The sequence below is a fragment of the Notamacropus eugenii genome, chromosome 1 (assembly GCF_028372415.1).
Source record: "Notamacropus eugenii isolate mMacEug1 chromosome 1, mMacEug1.pri_v2, whole genome shotgun sequence".
Classification (NCBI taxonomy): Eukaryota; Metazoa; Chordata; class Mammalia; order Diprotodontia; family Macropodidae; genus Notamacropus; species Notamacropus eugenii.
In genome coordinates, this window is record NC_092872.1 from 417901216 (window position 1) to 417919786 (window position 18571).

Here is an 18571-nt window from a genome sequence, read left to right on the forward strand (position 1 = left end):
ATTTTACAGTTTAGAAAACTGAGACAAACAAAGGTAATAAATTAATTTGACTGAAGTCATAGAGCTAGTGCTCAATACCTGATGTGAATTCAGGTCTTCTTGATTCCACGCCCAGCACTCTATCTTTTGCACCACCTAGCCAGGTCAGGTACTTGTTGTTCAGTGGTTTCAATCATGTCCAACTCTTCATGGCTCCATTTGGGGTTTTCTTGTGAAAGATCTGTAGTAGTTTGCCATTTCCTTCTCCACCTCATTTTACAGATGAGGAAACTAAGGCAAATAGAGTTAAGTGCCTGGGGTCACACAGCCAGTAAGTGTCTGAGGTCTTCCTGGAGCTCTACCACTTAGCAGTACCACTTAACTGATCCAAGTTAGGAAGATCTGAATTTAAATTAGACCTCCACATTTACTAATTGTGTGGCACTGGTCTGTCTGCCTGTTTCCTCAGCTGTAAAACAGGGGTAAGAATAGCACCTACCTCCCAGGATTGTTATGAGGATCGAATGAGATAACAATTGCACAATTCCCGGCACGTTCTTCCATCTTCGGTGAAGTAATATTTTTTTTCCTGGACTTGTGATTTCTTTGGTAAATGGAACTCCCCAGTGAGGAAATCCATCCACCAATATAGATCTGTACCTTAGTCTTAGAGAACTATGTGAATTTAAGTGCCTTCTCTCAGGTAGGTGTTGGGGGGAGAGGATTCTGAAGCCAACTGGGCACCTTGCTGTTCTTCAGGAATAAAGGTGGTAGGAATACCATAGGCTTCTCAATGCTGTGCTGAGCTCCCTGCCTCCCATTTCAGGGAAAAGGACTGTAGACAATTGAACCCTGGTCATTCGGGCCTTTGCTGTTTTCCCCGTACAGGTGAAAAGCCCTTCAAATGCTCTTTATGCGACTCGGCCTTTAATCGGAAAGACAAGTTGAAGCGACACATGTTAATTCATGAGCCAACCAAGAAATATACATGCCCTTTCTCGTACGTAGCATCGCTTTTGGGCAGGGGCGAGTCCAGGGTGGGCAGAGGCGAGTCCAGTGTGGGCAGAGGCTGGGGAGGTGGAGAAAGTCTGCTGATCCTCCTAGGGCAGGTTTTAACAAAAGAATGCAGCTGGCCACAGCCATCAGAGCCCTTGGATGGCACGTGGGGCAGGACAGAACAGTGTCAGAGTGGCCAGAGGGGCAAGAGCTACATTGTGTCTTGTGAAAAGAGTCTGGCCCTGGGTGTCTTTGCCAAGTTCCATTCCTTCTTTCACGGCCTCAGTTTCCACCTATGTAAAATGAAAAGGTTGAGCTAGATGATCTGTGTAAGGTCCCTTCTTGCTCTGACATTGTATTTCTCTTATGAGCTGAGGAAATGTGTTTGATGTTGAAGCTGATGAGTTTGGAGCTTTTCTTCTCCTAAGAGAGTCCATCGGTACTTGAGCACTTACTCCCAGAAACTGGCAAACTGATGCCCTCCCTCCCTAAATAAGTATCCCCGTTGGTAAGACTAGAGCCCTGCCCTGGGGGAGACTCCAAGGTAGAAGGTTTCCCTTCCTTCCTTGGACTTTTATTCCTTGTTTGCTTCATCTGTTCTTCCCCAAGTCCCACATATCCTAGTGAGCTAGTGTGGGTCAGTTGCTTGCCAGGATAAGATGCCTCTTGTGGCACAGGAGGAAGGGTGGGTCTGAATGGCTCTAGCTTCCCAGACTTAAAAGGATTTGCTTGTTACAGGACGCATACAGGCTGTAGTAAGGAGTTCAATCGACCAGACAAGCTGAAGGCTCACATCCTTTCCCATTCAGGTAAGTGATTCACACACCCAGAAGCTCCTGGGGAAAGTGGCACGCTGAGTAGAAGGAGAGGGTGGAAGCCTGGACCTCACAGAGAATGCGTTCTTTCTTCCTTGTGATGGGAAGATGCTTAGGCCTGAGGAAAAAAACCTGGGCTAGACATTGGGAGGCTGAGCTGGCCCTGACTTTGCCCCGAGGGATCTTGGGTAAGGCATTTGCCTTCTGGGTGCCTCAGTTTTCTTGTGATTACCTCAGGGAGTGGACCCTGCCTTGAGGATGGGCTCCTGTGACTTCCCTGCCCCCTCTCCATTCTGCCCCCACACAGGGATGAAGATACACAACTGCCAGTTTTGCAGCAAATGCTTTAGCCGCCGGGCCCATCTTGTGGAGCACCAGCGTTCCCACACAGACAACTACAAGTACCGCTGCTCTAGCTGTGGCAAGGGTTTCACTCGTAACAAGTACCTGAAGGAGCACCGCTGCCGGCTGGGCCCCCTCAAGGACAAAGACCCTCAAGCCCGCCGACCCCCAAAGCAGCGGGGGGCTCGGGGCCGCAAGGCAGCCCTACCGGACCCCCTGGGCCTGGAGGAACTCAAGGGCAGTGCTGAAGGGGCTGAGGGGGGTGGCTCCAGCAAAGACCTCTTCCCAGAATCAGATGCAGTACTGTCTATTGTGGTGGGAAGCTCAGTGGGTGGGGATCCTGAGCTGGTAGTGCCTGGGCACTCAGACAGTATGGGCCCCAATCTGACCCTGGCGGGACTGCAGTCCGGAGCTGAGGGCCCCTGTGCCATGTTGGCCGTCCCTGTGTATATTCAGACCACTGAGTGACGAGGTGGGGTGCACATGGCCAAACTTGAGTTTACTGGTGGGGCTAAGCTCCCCACTGCTGCTGCTGCTGAGTGTCCTGGGCCATAGGCACCCCTTCTGAGGCACAAGAAGGAGTACTTCTCAGGCTTCTTCCCTGCCCTGATGGGGGGAGGGGGAGGACAACAGTCCTCTATTGCCTTCCCAGTCCTTCCCAACCTCTACTGGGGCCTCTAAAAGCTAGATAGTACCCCCCTATGCAAACAGGGTGAATCCTAGGGACTGCCTGGGGTCAGCCCATGGTGCTGCTGTTGGGCCTGGTCCTGCCCTGGGAGACTCAGGAGATGGGACCTGATGCGTGTGGAACTTGGGTTTGTGATCCAGTCAGTATGCCTAGTATTTGGGCAAACCGCCTTTGTGAGGGCAGACCAATGATCCTTCCTACTGGAAGCAAGTCAACCATGAAAATCCTTTTGGAATGTCATTTATAAATACCTCACATCCTTTATGTTGGCTCTGGCACATATGGAGAAGTCTTTTGGCTGGCCAAGGTCTGGGGGAGGTTTTATGATGCTACTGTCTCCTTTAACCTACAGTTCTGTAATAACCTACTAGCCTCTGGGGCAAGACAGGATGAGGGGAAGGGGATGAGGAGATGGGAGAGCCTGGGTTGGAAAGCAGGCATGAATGGAGCCTGGATCCTGCCATAGTCTATAGGTCAATTACTCATCTTACCTGTTACTGCCATCAGACATGGGATATAGGATGAAGCATAAACTTGAGGATAGTTGTAGAAGAGAAGAAACCTGTGTATCGCCTTCTGACCTTCCTGGGGTGGAAATAAGGCAGAAGTAAGAGTAACCCTGAGGGTGCTGGCCAAGGACAGATGGACAGACACACACACACACACACACACACACACACACACACTCTGCCCCCCCCCACATACCCCCAGCCCCCACCCACCATGGGACAAGGAGAAACTAGCTATCAGGATGACATGATTCCACTAAGACTTGGTAGCCCTTGCCTTCAGTTACTCCTCGACCCAAGCGTACTGGGAGGGATGAGGAGGCAGACCCAAGCTTTTTCTCTGAATATGCTCAGAGAAGGGAAAAAGGGATTTGAAGGAGATAGAACAGAATCCAGAGGAAGGTCTCTTTCCCCTGATAGTCTTACATTGTTGTTTCCTGCATCCCCACCTCCACCTCCAGTACTCACCTTGCAACTGGCCTTACAGCTAACTCAGGGTCCCAAGAGAGACTTCTGCAAAGCACATGTTTCTAAATGGAGGAAGACAAGAAGTTAGTGGTCCTTGTATGGTGTCCTTCAGTGGAATAAATGCTATTTGATGATGGAAATGCCAACCTTCAGATATGAAGGCAAAGACTTTAAAGAATGAGACAATCCTTGTGGGATGCAGAGGATTGTAGGCTCTAAAGGTCATCTGGTCTAGAGCCTTGCCCAAAGGCACACAAGCCAGGTGGCTGTGGCAGAGTTTGAATCCAGGAACTCTTCTCTAAAGGTAGAGCTATTCTCACTGTACCATGCTGCCTTTCCTTCATCTCCATCTCAGTCTTGAACCTTGGGAAGGCAGAACTGTGCTCTCCTGGGAGCCTGGCAGTCCCGTGGAGTACAAAGGCCCCAAGGTGGCATGGCCCTAGAATGTGATGCAGGACAATCCATTCCAATCCTGTCAGCATCTGTGGATGGTACAGTGCATTAAGTGGCCCAGACACAAAAACAATGAAAAACTGTCCCATCACAAGGAACTTACATATATGGAGCTAGATTAAGTATTTATAGGGTAGTTTGAGAAGGGAGGGCTCCCCATTAGAGATAATATAGTAGCTGGGCCTTGAAGGAAAGTGGGCATTGCAGAAGGCTCCAGTAAGGAGGGGCCCCCTGGAATATGAGGCAACCCGTATGGAGGCACAAGGTGGAAGGGATACCTAGTTTGTAGGCCAGTTGGACTGGAACTCTACATGAAAGGGAGTTAATGTGAAATAAATCTGGAAAGGTAATCTGGTAAGGACTCTGATAAGAAGCTGAGGAATCAGTTTTTTACCATAGGTGCTGCCCAAGGTCAGGACAAGACAATGACCTAGTCAAACTTGTACTTAAGACAGGTTCTTTTTGGAAGTTGTGTGGAGAAAGGATCAGAGGAGGGAGAGACCAGAAGTTGGGAGTCTAATTAGGAGGTTGTTAACAGTTCAGATGAGAGGTGATAAGGACCTTAACAAGGGTGATGATCACGTGATTGGAGAGGAAATCACTGCAAGAAATAGAGAGGTATAATTGAGATTTATCAGCTGATTTGGAGATGAGTGAGGAAGATGAAGAATTAAGTATCAGCCCATCACTTATTAAGTACTTGTTATATGCCAGGCACTGTAGTAGGCACTGTGGATACAAACACAAAAGGGAGACAGTCCCTGCCCTCTAACAGCTTACATTCTACTGAGAAGATACAGGCTAAAAGATAAATGAATACAGGATGTATACTTGATTTTTTAAAAATGAGAGACAGGATGCTATAGCAGAGTCAATCCCAGAGGCAGAAAGATCTGGAATGAAGTGTTGCCTCTGTCACAAATTGGCTGTGTGACTCTGGACATGTCACATCTCAGTACTCAGTTGGCTTTCTGTCAAATTGCAGAACGTTTGTCAGATCTGCATTGGTAAGCGGGGAATTTATTATGCCAGGGCAATAACAGATCCTAGCTAAGTCCTGCCCCTAGGGGCAGAGGGTGCCCATCATTGGGGGAGTCCACAAGGCTGAAGCTTGAATCAGGGAGTTAGAGGTTCCAAGAAGGGAGATGAAGAGGGAGATCATTCCAGTTCTAGGACATGGCGCATGCAAATGCATAGGAGATGACAGATGGAATGTTCTGGGCGGGGGGAGGGCAGAAAGAAGGCCAGTCTGGTGGAGCATAGTATGTGTAAGGGGAGATCATATATCAATAACAGCCCAGAAAGGTAGACTGAAGCCAGATTGTGAGGGTCTTTAAAGGGCAGAGGAATCTGTATTTTATTCTAAAAGCAATGGGGACCCATTGGAGCTTTAGCAAGGGAGTGATGTGGTCAGACCTATGTTTCTGCAATACCATTTTGGAAACTCTTCAGAGAGTGGATGCAGAGAGACCACTGCTATTGTAGTATTGTATAGACAGCTAGGTAGCACAGCAGATGGAGCACTAGGCCTAGAATCAGGAAGACCCGAGTTCAAATCCATTCTTACTAGCTGTGTGACCCTGAACAAGGAACAATCTGCTGTCTGCCTCTGTTTGTTTGACTGTAAAATGGGGACAATGATAGCACCTCCCAGAGTTGGGATAATCTGTGAAGCACTTAGCACAGTGCTTGGCCCATAGGAAGCACTGTATAATGTTTTTACTCTTATTATTGTTAGCTGCTGTTATTTCAGTAGTCTGTACAAAAGGAGATGAAGATCTACATTAGAATGGTACAGCTGTGGATGGAGAGAAGGAAATGGATAGAGATGTTGAGGAGGTAGAAATGACAAAACCTGGTGACTGATTGAATGTGAAGGGTGAGTGAGAGTGAAGGATTGAGGAGTAATTTCAGTCCTGGATCATGGAATCATCAAGGGAATGACCTTCCCTATGTGTGCCTGAGGAGGATGAGAGCCTGGAGGTCCACAGTTTTGAAGGTCCAAAGTTTAGAGCTGGAAGTCAGATTCCCTCATTTTCCAGATGAGGGGATCTGAGGCCCCAAGAGGTCAAGTGACAGACCCAGGGTCACACTGAGCTGAGGTTAATGAACTGAGAAGCCAGGGTACTTGAGAGGAAATCAACATATATGTCCAAGACTCAGAGTATAATTGCAGAAGTTGATATGAAGAGAAAGACTGAACCAAGTACTGAACTCCTTGGGAAGGAAAATGGCTTGGATCCTAGTGATAGATAATGGTTACTGTAATCTAGATAGATTATCTATGATAATAATAAGATGTTATGGGACCTTCAGAAGAGGAAGTGTGGTGGGTGGTGATAACTGAAGGGTGGGTCTAGAAATGTCAGAAACAAGCAGTTTGTCTACTTCTGGTCCATTGTCTACTGGGGAAAGGGATATTGACCCAGACTGGAAGTGTCTCCAGTACTGAACTGGAAGGACAGTATACAGTGTCTTCTGGGGAGGTGGGCAAGACAAGTTTCCATGTGTCAGAACGTGGATGAAGTATAGAAAAGTTCTAAGCTGAAGAGATGTTTGTTAACAATAGAATGGGAGTTTTAGAGGGTACGATGGAATGGGAGAACAGGGACTCAGAGAAGGTAGGGCTAAGGTGGATGGGGATGAGATATTAGGACATAGTATCTAGGGAAAGTATTTATTTAACCTAAGTAGCTGAGACTGAATCATAGGGATGAGAAGAGGAAGTGATACATTTGCTAGCGAAAGAGATTGGGTAAGGGGCCGTTTGGCTGAGGCTGTCACCATTAAAGGTCCTGTGGTGGTAAAAGTTATCCTTAATTCTCTCTCAAATACCAGGGAAGAAGGGAAACTGAGATTGCTGTCTGAGGCTTGGAAGTCAGAAGGCTAATGCCTGAGGCTCTGTTCTTGGGCTTTGTTTAGTCCAGCAATAGCTTTGTCTGGATGATTGTTGAGTAGCAGGATCTTCCAGAGCAATAGGTTGGGATTGAGGGGAGAAGGGATAAGGAGGTTAGGGTCCTTGGGGAATGGATGAAAGGTTAGGGCATTACTCACAGTCAAAAAAGACACCCCCTCCCTATCCCCTAGTGATGGCTCACAAAAGCATTGTTCTGCCCTGGTGGGATTTGGTCCTACCAATAGACCTTCCAGTGTAAATGTTTTCCCTTCTCTCTCTAAGCACATTTCCTTTCTCATCTATTAAATGAATCATTTGGAATAGATCCATTCCAATTTCAAATCATCAGTGAGTTCTCTTTGTCCCCATTTTATTCTGTTGTTAGATCAGCATTTCTGTCTAAGCACCTGAAATGGTACATTTATCTAAGTGGGAGAGTTGATCAAGACAAATAGGCCTCATTAACTTCATTATAGGGCAGCGAGGTGGTACAGTGGGCAGAGCACAGGGCCTGGAGTCAGGAAGACCTGAGTTAAAATCCAGCCTCAGACACTAGCTGTATGACCTTGAGCTAATCACTTAACCCTGTTTGCCTCAGTTTCCTCATTGTAAAATGAGCTGGAGAAGGAAATGGCAAACCACTCCAGTATCTTTGCCAAAGAAACCTCAAATGGGGCCACAAAGAGTAGGACATGACTAAACAACAAGCTATTTATTGCAGGGACTAAGGGACTTATGTCAAATTTTAACCCAGAGCCTCATGGTCCCCAACATGAGGCTGAGGGAAGTCTTGTGCCTAGTCATTGCACAATATCAAATCAGCCAACCAGCAAACATTTATTCGATGGCTTTTAATGTGCCAGGTACTGTCCTAGGTGCTGAGGAGACATAAAAATGAAAGTGCCTGCCTTCAAAGAATTAACATGAGTGTGAAGAGAATAAAATAATTAAAATATATTTTAGAGAGAGGGCACTAGTAGTGGATAAGGAGTAGAATAAAAAAGGCTTCCTATAGAGGATATTGACTAGAGTCTTGAAGGAAATAAAGGATTTTGAGGAGGGAGCACATTGCAGGTGTGATGGGGTAGCCACTGTAAAGGCACAGAGACAGGAGATGTTGTGTTGGGTGTGAGGAAGTCCAATTTGGGTAAGTAATGGAGTTCATGAAGAGGAAACGTGTATCATGAGGATGAAAAGGCAGTTTGGGATCAGAGTGTGAAGGGCTTTAAAAGACAGAAAGAGGAGTTTGTCCTAGAAGCAATAAGGATCCACTGGAGTTTCATAAGGAGAGGAATGATACGGTTAGACCTGAGCTTAAGGAAAACTGCTTTTGGAGAATGGGTTGGAATGGAGAGAGATTTGAGGCAGGGGAGATCAACTAGGAGGCACTGTAATAGTCCAGGTGAGAGGTGATGAGGGTGCCCCCTTGGGTACTGGCTGTGAGAGTAATGAGAAAGGGAGAAAGGAGCAAATGTCAGGTGGAAGAAATGACAAGATTTACCAACTAACTGGATAAGTAGGGTTAAGGAGAATGAGAAGTTAAGAATGATTAAAGTTTTGAACCTAGGAGACGAGAAGTATGGTGGTGTTCTTAGCAGATATAGAAAAGGCCAAAAGAGTGAGTTTGGGGGAGGAAATGAGTTCTGTTTTAGACATGTTGAGTCTCAGATGTGTATGATATATGCAGTTTGACATGTCCAATAATCAGTTGATGGTGTGGGACTGGGGCTTAGGAGAAAGATCAGGGCCTATTTAGAAGCCATTGGCATGGAGATGAAAATTAACCCATGGGAGGTCATGAAGTGAGAGAATGTAGAAAGAAAAGGACAGTTTCCATGGCGCTCTCCAGGGTGGACAGAAAGGTACCTGTGTCACTTCCATTCACATTCATTCCATTCCTTCCTGACATCCTCAGGCAGGACAATGATTTCAAGACCCTGATATTTGTACGACCTTGCATATTTTCCCAAGTACTTTCATATTCCTTGGTCCCTTAATTCACGTGTATTGTAACATTTATTAAGCTTCTGTTGTGTGTACCTGTGGTCAGGGACAGAGATACGAAGATGAAAATGCTTTCCTTATCTTCAAAGAGGTAGCTTACAAACTAATGAAGGGAGAGAGTAATTGGGCATGTATACTAAGTATCCCACAAGATAGGCAGTGAAAGGGGCAACAGAGAGATGCACACAACACACTGAGCAAAATTTTAGAGAGGAGATAACATTTTCAGGTGTTAGAGTGGGGAAGTGTGGGACTTCATGGAAGAGCTGACACTTCCATTTGAACCTTGAAAGAAGAAAATGATTTCAGCAGATGGAAATGGTTTTGGGATTGGTCCATATAAGAAGTAGAAAGGCAGGATGAGATAGGAAAGACAAACTTGTAATATGGGGCATATTTGCCCTTTTTTGACCAATAAGGAAATAGAGACAGAGTCTAAGTGGGTTGTCTACAGTCACACAGCAGAGCTGGGCTTACTTAGTTCCCAGGCATTCTTGCCTGACTTGTCTACTACACCATCTTACCTTCTCTATGTGTAAACACCAATTTGCCCTCCTGATGTGAAGACCTGTTGACTGCCCTTTTGTGGTAATTCAGATGAAGGCAGGTTTTTTCCAGAAGCTCTCTTCATCTCCATCCCCTTTACCGCAAATTGAAGGAGAGAATGGAAAATGTCCTGAGGAGTCCTCCTTGGCTCCCAGTTACTGTTCTCTGTGTTTTCTGGTGATAAACAACTGACAATCCTGCACCTTTTCTGAACCTACAGAACAGAATCCTCTCAGCCTTGGATTTTGGTCAACTTCCTTTCACCTTTGTGGACAGAGAGTTACAATGAAGAGTGAAAGTTTGTTCCCTGAGAGTTTGAATAAATAAAATGACTTTCAGGAGGAAGGAGAACTGGTTGATCTAGACCCAGAGCCAGCAGCACCCCCAAGGACAGTCTGACTACTTTAGGGAGTGACTGTGAGACCAGCGATCTGGTCCTCATTCTTGCCCAGTCATTAGAGTCTAGTGAGCAGCAATAGGAAGGAATAATTAACAATTAAAATCACAGATTTTTAAGAGCTAGAAGAGACTGAGGACATCATCCAAGTCTTCCTTCATGTCACAGATGAGAAAATAGGTCAAGAACAGTTAAATGACTTACCCAAAATAGTGCAGCTATTAAGTAGAAGAGTCAGAATTTAAATCCACGTCTTCAGTCCCCACCAATCAACTATACTTTCTATTATACTTCATGAATGTGTCTTTCTGACTCACACAGGCCATTATATAGCCAACTCTAAACAGAATGCAGGTACTGAGGCAGGATACTGAGGTTGCTGAGCTCTCTATTAGGAGAATTGGGTTCCAGTCTCCTTTTTTGTTGTTATTGACTTGTTAAAGTGATTTTGAGCAAGTCACTTTCCCTCCTCGTGCCTCAATTTCCTTACCTGTACAGGAAAACATATAATCATCAAAGCCTCCTTGTGCTGTGTGGCTGGCTAGAGGCAGAGGGATAGAAATGTTAATGAGGTGTTCTAGTATATATGAATAACAATGTGTATGGGTATTTAGGGAAGTCAGTGATTTGATATGGGGCCCCTGCTCTGCACATGGTCAGCAGGATTGAGTCCCTGAGGGCCTTTGAGTGGGATGTGAATCTACAGGATCAATTTGGTTTCCTGCCAAAACCCTGCTCTTGCTGGCTCTGCTTACACGGATTTTTCTCCTCTGCAATTCTCTCCACTTGAGTTCTCATTCTAAACTTGGCCCAGTCTTGTGTTCTTTTTATGTTTCTGATTCATTTTTCCTTCCCACTTCAGCTTTACTCTCCCTTTCACATTACCTTGCTGTCCTCCTGCTCCAAGGTGTAAAGAATGAAGGGGTTTTGGGGAATGAATCCATTGTTCATCATGGTGTAGTGTAGAGAGCACAGGCTGTAGACCTGTGTTTATATATTGGCTTTTTTTCCTAGTTCTTGTGTGACTTTGAGGTAGCAGGCCGCTCTCTGGGCTTTATTTTCTTCAGCTGTAAAATGAAAGTGTTGGACTAAATGATGACTAAGTTCCCTTTCACCTCTAAATCCAATGATACAGTTTAGACCAGTCCCCTTCACACTCTAAGTGATCCCTGCTCTCTATCTGGTCACTGCACCCAGATGGCTCAGAAGGAGAAAGTGAGGGTGGTGACCTTGCACAACCCTCCCTCACTCAAAACAAAGTCAAGTGCAAATCATGTCATCATTTCTCTGATGTCATGGTCTTCTTTAAAAATGAAGGATGAACACAACAACAACAACCCCTGGTCCTAACCTTTTGTGGAGAGAATATGTTTTTGTGTCTCTCTCAGTAAGAATTATAATTCATAATTCTTAGATCCAGAGCTGGATGGAACCTCAAACATCAGCTAATTTAATCCCTTTGTTTTATAAATGAAACAACTGGGTCCAGACAGATTAAATAGTATGTACATGTTCACATAGGTCACATTAGAAGTGGGATTAGAACCTAGATCCTCTTAACCCACATCCAGTGTTCTTTCCATATTGCCTCCCTAATCGTGCACGTCAGTTAACTAATAATTAAACAGACACTGTACTAAGCACTGGAGATGCAAAAAAAGGCAAAAGTGAGAGGATAGCATTTCATTTAAATGATTAAGATTAAGCCATTTTAATAGCAATTTCCTAATGGGCATTAGAAGTTTTTTGGGGGCAGGTAGGTGGTGTAGTGGATAGACTACCAGGCCTGCAGTCAGAAAAACTCATCTTTCTGAGTTCAAATCCAGCCTCAGATACTTACTGGCTGTGTGATCCCACGCAAGTCACTTTAACTCTTTGCTTCATTTTCCTCATCTGTAAAATGAGCTGGAGAAGGAAATGGCAAACTACTCCAGTATCTTTGTGACCTCCAAATGGGGTCACCAAGACTGGGACACAACTGAAAAAGAGCCTTTGAGGCTTTTGCAGTCTCAAACCTAGAATTGTTGGCCTATAGCACCCTCTTACTCAGAGAGACAGAAGATGGCAATGGGCATGAAAATCAGTCCTCCTGCAGCCCCTGGAAACTGAACCACTGACTTCTAATGTGGCCCTAAGCCAAGTATAACAATGGTCTGTTGTTGAGATAAAGATCTCCAGGTTGTGACAGGTGTTCAGGTAGTTCTGCCTTCAGACTTCAGCTCTAATATGGATGGCAGGACCTCCCTACCTAGTTCCCCCTCTCATGCCCAGACATTCCATTCCCTAACCCTCACCCACACCCACACCTAGGGAAGGTAGAAACTGGCTTCCTTTGTTTTCTGTTCCATAAGCCCTAGGCCCCTGAGCTCTCTTAAAGAACCACAAACATTTATTATATTTCTCTTCATGTTTTTTTTAATACTTTCATGCAATATGAAGAGCCCTTGTTGTTCAGTCATTTTTTTGGTTGTATCCAACTCTTTGTGGTCCCATTTGGGGTTTTCTTGGCAAAGATATTGCCATGTCCTTCTCATTTCACAGAAGAAGAAACTAAGGCAAACAGGGTTAAGTGACTTGCCCAGGGTCACACAGCTAGTAAGTGTCTGAGGAGGGATTTGAACTCAGGATGATGAGTCTTTCTGACTCTAGGCCTGGTGCTCTATCCACTCACTTCATCACCTAACTGCTGTCCTTTGAGTTTATGCCTGGGGGCACTAGCCAGAATATGGTGATATGGTTACATATTGTAAGAACTTTAAGGTTGGGGTAGGGTAGAGTTTGGACTGAGGACTCAGGAAATATTGGTTTGCTGTCTCTCTAGCTCTGTCTGTGGCTTTTGTTGTTTGTTGTTGTTTGTTTGCCCTTTGTTCTTAAAGAGGACCATGACATCCAGAAGATGAGGCCATGGCTTGCAAATAAATTGGATTTAAGTGAGAGAGGGCTGTGCAAGGTTACCAGCCTCACTGTTTGGTTCCAGTGGCCAGATATAGATTAGGATAACTGGAGATAGCCTGTGGAGGCAGAGTGTCTAGCTTCAATTTATGACTACCTCTTACTACCTATATGGCCATGGAAAATCCTCTTTAATCTTTGGACCTCAGTTTCCTCATGTGTAAAATGGGAGGGGGGGGTATGGTGTTAAGCACATGCCCATGCTCTGAAGAAAAAGCAGTACCTATCTGTGGCAGGTTGTAGTGGAAAGAACCTTGGACCTAATATCAAGAGAGAGCCTGCCCTTCCTCCTGAGCCCAGGGCTCTTTTCATTGACTGCACTGTCTGCTTCTCTCTAATCATAATGGAATAGCAGTCAAGCTGAAACTCTGATTAGTAAATGACTTCACAGCACATTATTGATCTAATTCTAGTCCTGGCTCTACTACTGACCATGTGTGACCTGAAACAAATTCCTTCCTCTTTCAATTTAATGAGCATTTATTGAGTCTACTATGTGCAAGACACTGTACTGGTTACAGGAGTTACAAAGAGAAAAACAAACCAGTCCTTGACCTGAAAGAGTTTATATTCTACCAAATGTGTCATGGTGGAAAGGAGTAGAAGATACAACATGTACTAACATAAGTCTATATAATTTCTAGAGGGAAAGAATATTAAGAATTGGGGCAGGGAGAAGAAAGGTCTTGGGTAGAAGGTAGCACCTGAGCTGTCTTTTTTTTTAATTAATTAATTTATTTTTAGTTTTCAACATTCACTTCCATAAGATTTTGAGTTCCAAATTTTCTCCCCATCTCTCCCCTCCACCCACCCCAAGACAGCATGTTACCCCTTCCCCCAATCTTCCCTCCCTTCTATCATATCCCTCCCTTCTCTTATCCCCTACCCCTCTCTCTTCTTGTCGGGCAAGATAGATTTCTATACCCCATTGCCTGTATGTCTTATTTCTCAGTTGCATATAAAAACAATTTTTAACATTTGTTTTTAAAACTTTGAGTTCCAACTTCTCCTCCATTCCAGTAGGAATGAAGTTCAAGGGTTGTAGTTAGCTGTCACTAGGCCAACAGTTGTAGAACAAGAGAACAAGGGAATTAAGGACAGTCCATTGTTGAATTGGTCAAGCCCTAAAAAGGGAGAAACTTGAGACCAGAGCAGAGATAATAAATTCTAAGAATAGGGAGAGTAGAGTAATTTGTAGAATAGGTTTAGGATGGGTGAGGCTGAAAGAGTGATAGAGAGATAGAATTTCAGATTTCCAGATCAAAGAGGCAAAAGGGTTATGGGTAATGGCAACTTTGAAGGTATGACCCTCCCTTTGAGTTGCCGAAATGGAGTGAAGATCATGGCAGTTGAGGAGGTTGATGATTTGGAATCGTAAGCCCATATGGGAGAAGAGGATATTAGTGTGTATAGGTGTGTCATGGCGCCATAGAGAAGAATGGACTTAGAGTCAGGAAGACAGGTTTCAATCTTGCCTCAGAAACTGCTAGTCCTGTGATCCTATACAAATTCCTCAACATCTCTGAGTTTCTGTTTCTTCTTCTATATAATGGGGATTGTAAAAGCACCTTCTTTGATCATGATTTGAGACTCAAATAGGAGAGTATCTATAAAAGGTTTACAAACTTTAAAGTGCTATTTGAATGTGAGTTACTATTATTACTTAAGCCCCCAAGAATGAGGCCAGACTTTGGGGTGGAGTGGAAGGCTGCCAGCCAGTTGATGAAGTCCTTGAGAAAGAAGGGTTAGGACCTGGGGATTGGTACCAGGAACTGTGTCTAGGAGTCAATATGGGTAAGATGGGGTAAATCTCAGAGAAGTTGTTCCATTGTGATAGCAGAGAGGGAACCCTCTTAAAGCTCCTCACAACCTATTCCACACTACTGTACTTCACTGCACTCTCTGCCTGCTAGCCTAGCTGGCCGAATTGCCTCCCCAGTATTTCATCTTCCATCTCCCACTCTTTGCACAGGCTTTCCCCCTGTAACTGGGGGGACAGGAACCTCTGCCTGATGGTATCCCCTAGCTATCTTTAAGGCTTAGCTCAGTTGCCATGCTTTCCAGTTCCCTCAGGTTTTGCTCCCCTTGTTAATTTTGTAGAGACTTGTTATTTGAGCACATGTTGCTTTTCTTGAATTACTGCTGTATCAATGTAAGCTATGGTTGCTATTCAAGTGTCCTTTTTAGGGACATAGGAATAGCACTTTTTGCTTTTGTGTGACAGGATATGGGTCTAGGTGGCGCAGTCTGTAGATTCTCAGCAGCCTGCATGACCCTCACAGAGCATGGAGTCTTTTTAAAGATTATAAGGGCCAGCTAGGTAGCTAAGTAGATAAGGCGCCTAGAGTCAGGAGGACCTGAGTTCAAATCCAGCCGCAGACACTTACTAGTTGTGTGACCCTGTTTGCCTCAGTTTCCTCATCTGTACAATGAGCTGGAGAAGGAAATGGCAAACCACTCCAGCATCTCTGCCAAGAAAACCCCCAATGGGGTCAGGAAGAGCCAGACACGACTGACAATGACTGAACAACAAAATGACAAGATATAAGTAGAAAGTACCTGGGTTCTCTAGAGCCGGGGCACTCTCTTGACTCAGTTCCTGCCTCCGAAGTTTACTTCCTGTGTGATTCTAGGCAAGTCACTTAAGCTCTCTAGGCCTCAGTTTCCTCATGTGTAAAATAAGGTTGGAACAGATGACCCAGATGTGCCTTCTAGCTAGAAATCCCTCATCCAAGTTACTGAGTGCGGATCACCAAAACAAGCGTTTAACAGATGCTTGTTGAATTGATTATAAAGTGCCCTAGAGCTGTTCTCTGCTTCCGGGACCAAAGGACAGCTCAGACCAAATCAGGCGTCACCCTGACCTGGATCAGAATGCCAAATCACTTTTTTCCCCCGGATCGAGGCCTAGAGATTGGACTACAATTCCCAGCACACACTAACACCCTTTGACCCAGGCAGTGTCAAGGACTACAGCTCCCGGCAGCCAATGCGGCCCAGGAGCGTAATAGACTACCTCCTCCCGCGGTACAACGAGGGCCCGCGGGTTGCCAAGTGGGTGGTGCAGACGGCGCGGGGGGTGCCGGGAGTTGTGGTCCGCGTCGGGTCGCCTAGACGCCGCGGGGGCCTGTGGGAGGTGGCGAGTACAGGCCCCGCTGAGGGAGGAGGCGTTAGTGCGGCCTGAGCCGGGGAGCTAAGAACGCGACTTCGACTGGGGTTCCCGGGCGGCGGCGGAGGGGACCGGGGACCGGGGGGGTGGCGGCACCATGTCGGTGTTTGGGAAGCTGTTTGGGGCCGGCGGGGGTAAGTCCGGGAGCAAGGGCGGCCCGACCCCGCAGGAGGCGATCCAGCGGCTGCGGGACACGGAGGAGATGCTGAGCAAGAAACAGGAATTCTTGGAGAAGAAGATCGAGCAGGAGCTGGTCGCGGCCAAGAAGCACGGTACCAAGAACAAGCGAGGTGAGCCCGGACCCACAAGCCGGGGAGGGGGAGGGGGGTCCTGCGCCACCGACCCGGCCCCGCCCGGCCCCGCCCGGCCTGTGGACGCCGGCCCATGCCCCCTGGCCTCGGCGTCTGCGTCCTCCCCCCGCCTTCTCCCTCCGAGCTGACCCCTCGCTCGCTGCCGCTCCTTTCCTCCCGTGGCCACCGTGCACCTGTGGAGCCTCCTCCCGCCCCCCAGATATCGGGCCTGTCCCGGCCGCCACTGACCACTCTGGGGCGCCGGACGTACTCCCCCAGCCGGGCAGGGCCCCGGGTCCCCGGCTTGCCGTGGGTGCCCCGCCCTGCCCCCACTCGTGTCTCTGTCTCCCACTCCCTCGGTGTCACACTCACCTTGTCTCACACACACACACATACTCTACCATTCTGTCTCTCTGCACGCCCCCGCCCCTTCCTCCCACCCCCCATTCCTCCATACACTGTCCAAGGAACCCTGCCTCTCGCCTCCCGCGGGCTGGACCCCCCTCCTCCCTCCTCACACTCCACCTTCTCCTCTCTTCCCAGTCTATTTTCATTCATCCCCCAGCCCCACCTCAGGACTCTTGTTCTATCCCACCACTACAACTTCCGTCCCAGAGTTGCCTTGAGAAATTCTCCCGTGACTCACTCTCTCATCATCCTCCGCGCGCCTCCCACTTCTGGACGTGACTGAAAACCTGGCCTCAGCCCACTCCTTCACTGCTTGCCTCCTCCACCCCAGTCGGCGATCCCTGATTCTGCTCGTTCTGGGGCGTTGGGGTGGACGTTGACTTTCCTGCGAGTGAGGAAATGACCGCTGTAGGACCACTTCTCCTATCTCCCCTTAGTCTCAGCCACAAAAATAGAATGTATCTGTGTGTCCTGCCTGTCGGAAGGTAGCTGAGTGCCGCTCTCTGGACTCCTGCTGCCCAGAGTGACCTTCTGCTGTCTGTAACTTTCCTCTGCGTTTTCCTTTGCCAGACCAGTATGTGCCATTATACTCTGCTTGTAATTATAGGATTATTTTTTCAACAGATGCTGGCATTTTTCAAGGCTTGACCTTGCTGTGGGAGATCGGTTTACCTCATCTCCTATATGGTATGGCAGATGCTCGGAGGTTTTCTGTGGTCCATAGTTCTAGAAAATGGCAGTGGAACCTTGGCAGTTTTTGGCACTTAGGCAGTTTTTGAATTAGTATCCCGAAGTCTTGAAGAGAGATTGTCAAGTCTCATTTAAAAGATGGATACTCTTAGTTATCTGATCTCAATAGATAAGGTGTGAACGTATTTTCCTGGCAAGGACATGCAGCTTGATTGGACTGAATCTATACTTCATTAATTTTTCTTCCTCTTTTGGGACTGCTTGTTGTTCTGCAGGGTGAAGAGGGCTACAAGGGTACTTTCCAGTGTTGCACATGTACAGTCTCCTTTATATGATCCTTCCATCTCTGTTGCTTCCTTATTCTAGGTATCATCAGTGTACTAACCACTTACCTAGGCATAGTACTGTGCTGAGTGTGCTATAAATAAAGGAGAAATCATGTCCCTGCCCTCAGGGAATCTCCAGACTGATGTGAACAGGATCAGTGTGGTTACATAAATAAACATGTACATTAGGCATTGGAGTTGAGGGGAATACACTCAGAGTAATATCATTTAAATCTAAATCAGCTGTTAATACTACTGTTATCCAAGTGTTCATCATGGCATGTTAAGTTGGGAGTGTGAGGTAAAAGTTTGAGTCCAGCATTTCATTTCCAAACTTTTGTCTCATTTATTCAAACATAGAGCTGAGGCTTTGAAGAAGATAGTGTCCTTACCATCTGGAACCTCAGAGTCTTTTAATTCCTTAAATAAATTGAGGTGTGATGAGGCTCTTATTTAGAATTCTCTGATAAACGTACAGTTTGTGGGTTCCCAAGGACAAATTGTCCATGCAGACAGCTTTGTTCAGTGAGACTCAAATAGAAAAATGAGTTGTAGTTGGGCAAAAAATGCAACAAAATGAAATTATTTTTGTGTTCAGGCAGATTTTTTGACATTTACAAACTGTGGACATCTTTTGATTTTC

The 18571-nt window shown here is 46.3% G+C and overlaps 2 protein-coding genes and 1 long non-coding RNA gene across 4 annotated transcripts in view; 2 read left to right on the forward strand and 1 right to left on the reverse strand.

Annotated features, from left to right (window-relative positions):
• The window catches only part of ZNF341 (zinc finger protein 341), a 35932-nt gene extending 32848 nt beyond the window's left edge, over nucleotides 1–3084 (forward strand). For both annotated transcript variants that reach the window (XM_072631283.1, XM_072631284.1), the window contains exons 13-15: nucleotides 868–979; nucleotides 1714–1784; nucleotides 2098–3084. In XM_072631283.1, the coding sequence (XP_072487384.1) occupies nucleotides 868–979; nucleotides 1714–1784; nucleotides 2098–2600 (686 nt within the window). In that variant the 3' untranslated portion in view covers nucleotides 2601–3084. The remainder of the gene's footprint in view (nucleotides 1–867; nucleotides 980–1713; nucleotides 1785–2097) is intronic.
• Nucleotides 887–13827, reverse strand: LOC140518835 (uncharacterized). The gene is made up of 4 exons (XR_011972027.1): nucleotides 9675–13827; nucleotides 3798–3859; nucleotides 3312–3405; nucleotides 887–1908 (listed from the first exon to the last, which is right to left on the reverse strand). It is a non-coding gene; the product is annotated as an uncharacterized lncRNA (long non-coding RNA).
• A 2303-nt stretch (nucleotides 13828–16130) lies between these two features.
• CHMP4B (charged multivesicular body protein 4B) overlaps nucleotides 16131–18571 on the forward strand; it is a 57976-nt gene continuing 55535 nt past the window's right edge. Inside the window, exon 1 of the mRNA XM_072631286.1 lies at nucleotides 16131–16504. Coding sequence (XP_072487387.1) covers nucleotides 16312–16504 — 193 coding nt within the window. The 5' untranslated portion in view covers nucleotides 16131–16311. The remainder of the gene's footprint in view (nucleotides 16505–18571) is intronic.